The sequence below is a fragment of the Papilio polytes genome, unplaced genomic scaffold (assembly GCF_000836215.1).
Source record: "Papilio polytes unplaced genomic scaffold, Ppol_1.0 DF824180.1, whole genome shotgun sequence".
Classification (NCBI taxonomy): Eukaryota; Metazoa; Arthropoda; class Insecta; order Lepidoptera; family Papilionidae; genus Papilio; species Papilio polytes.
In genome coordinates this window covers 1,794,602-1,796,246 of record NW_013525024.1, presented here as the reverse complement: position 1 = coordinate 1,796,246, position 1,645 = coordinate 1,794,602, and the positions used below count along the sequence as shown (strand labels likewise).

The 1,645-nt window shown below is 37.3% G+C and overlaps 1 protein-coding gene across 1 annotated transcript in view; it reads right to left on the bottom strand.

The window, feature by feature from the left end:
- The window catches only part of LOC106111005, an 8,655-nt gene that overhangs the window by 2,581 nt on the left and 4,429 nt on the right, over positions 1-1,645 (bottom strand). The window contains exons 11-14 of the mRNA XM_013292973.1: positions 1,553-1,643; positions 1,302-1,413; positions 420-1,223; positions 8-215 (exon numbers count right to left, since the gene is read on the bottom strand). Coding sequence (XP_013148427.1) covers positions 8-215; positions 420-1,223; positions 1,302-1,413; positions 1,553-1,643 — 1,215 coding nt within the window. The remainder of the gene's footprint in view (positions 1-7; positions 216-419; positions 1,224-1,301; positions 1,414-1,552; positions 1,644-1,645) is intronic.

Below are 1,645 nucleotides of genomic sequence, written 5' to 3'. Positions count from 1 at the left end.
TAAATGCGAAAATTTAGATGAATGGATATTTGTTACGAGTAGGGGTTTAAGGGTGGAGGTTACCTCGGACTCCCTCTGTATGTTGTGGCAGAGCGCGTGCTGCCAGCAGAGGCACAGCTCGCACTGCACCATGAGGCCGTCCTCCTCGCGGTACCCGCAGTGGCAGTTTATTATCTCCTCGCGCTTCATCTGAACTATCTTAATACGCTCGCCCGCTAAAAAAGACATATACAAAACACTAAAGAAACAAATACTAATTACACAAAACAATCGGAAACTTAAAAAAATCAGATCACTTCTTATACAAGCAAAAACTAGTTTTATTGGAATCAATCTTACTAATATTATAAATGCCAAAGTTAAGAAAATACTTGTTGAAAAATATTGAATGTTACTGAAAAAAACACTGTTAAACTTACTCTCCGTGTATGTGTACATTTGTTCCTTGTGATCCTCATTGGACTCCGAGGAGGGCGCCGCGTTCACTGACGTCTTAGTATCCATCACCTTCGAGTCCGGAGTCCCGGAGCCGGGGAAACTGGATCTCGTTTCTACATCAGAATTCATTGAAAGCCAATCATCTTCCTCGCTTTGATTATTAGGGAAAGAGGCGAATTCCCGTCGTTTCTTTTCCTTCTTCATTATTTCAAATATTGGTTTTGTCACTGTATGAGTTGATATTGACGTTTCAAAATCAAGCACATCCGGTATACTAACTGGCGTGCCGCCTCGAGCTTCCAATCCTAGTTCTCCAAAGTTTTCATTTCTATCCGAATCTAGTCTTCTAACTGGAAGTAAGACTTTTGGTCTTTTAACCGGTTTGTTCACGAGAGCGTTACGCAGTTTAGGCGAATCTTGTGTTTTTGGTACACTTCCTAAATCTGGTGGTGAAGATATCGGTATATCAACTTTCAATTCAGCGTCTAATTCTTTCATGTCTATTTTAACTTCGGGACGTTTCGCTGGTTTAGGGATTTTTACTTTAATCACCTTGTTTTCTCTTTTACTTTTTATTTTAGTCATTATTAATTTCGTAGGTCTAGTTCTAGCGTAAGCTAAGTCTAGAACTTTAGGCGTAGCGCCGAGGAGTTTCCTTAACTCTCGGTGATAATGTTTAATATGCATTTTCAATAATGTATTATTTCTGAAGTTCTTAAAACAACCATCAGCCGGACAGCGTAACAAGTTTTCTATGACTTGGACCTTTAAAGATCCGACAAAAACTGAAAAATATTTAATAAATTAAACATAACACTGCCAACAAATAAATATGAGAGGATTTATAAAAAAACTATAGTTACCGTATCCATCTTCTAAAGTGGCATTTTCGTTAGGCGTTTCTTCATTATTAGCAGAATCGAAAATATCTTCATTGCTTGTTTCTGGTAAACTAGCTTTAGTGTGTTGTTTGTGCTAAAAAGGGCATTTAGATAAAAATATGTCGTAAGAACAATTAACTTTCAAAGACAATAATGCTTTGTAGATACATAAATGCCTGGAAAATGTACAACATTAAAAAATTGGTTAAAAAGGGGAATGGAAAATTGCTTACCATACGACGTATCTTGGCATCTCCACTCCACTTTCTTTTCTTGTCTTTTGACTTGACTATACCCTTAACTCTGTTGAGGTTAAGTTTTTTTCT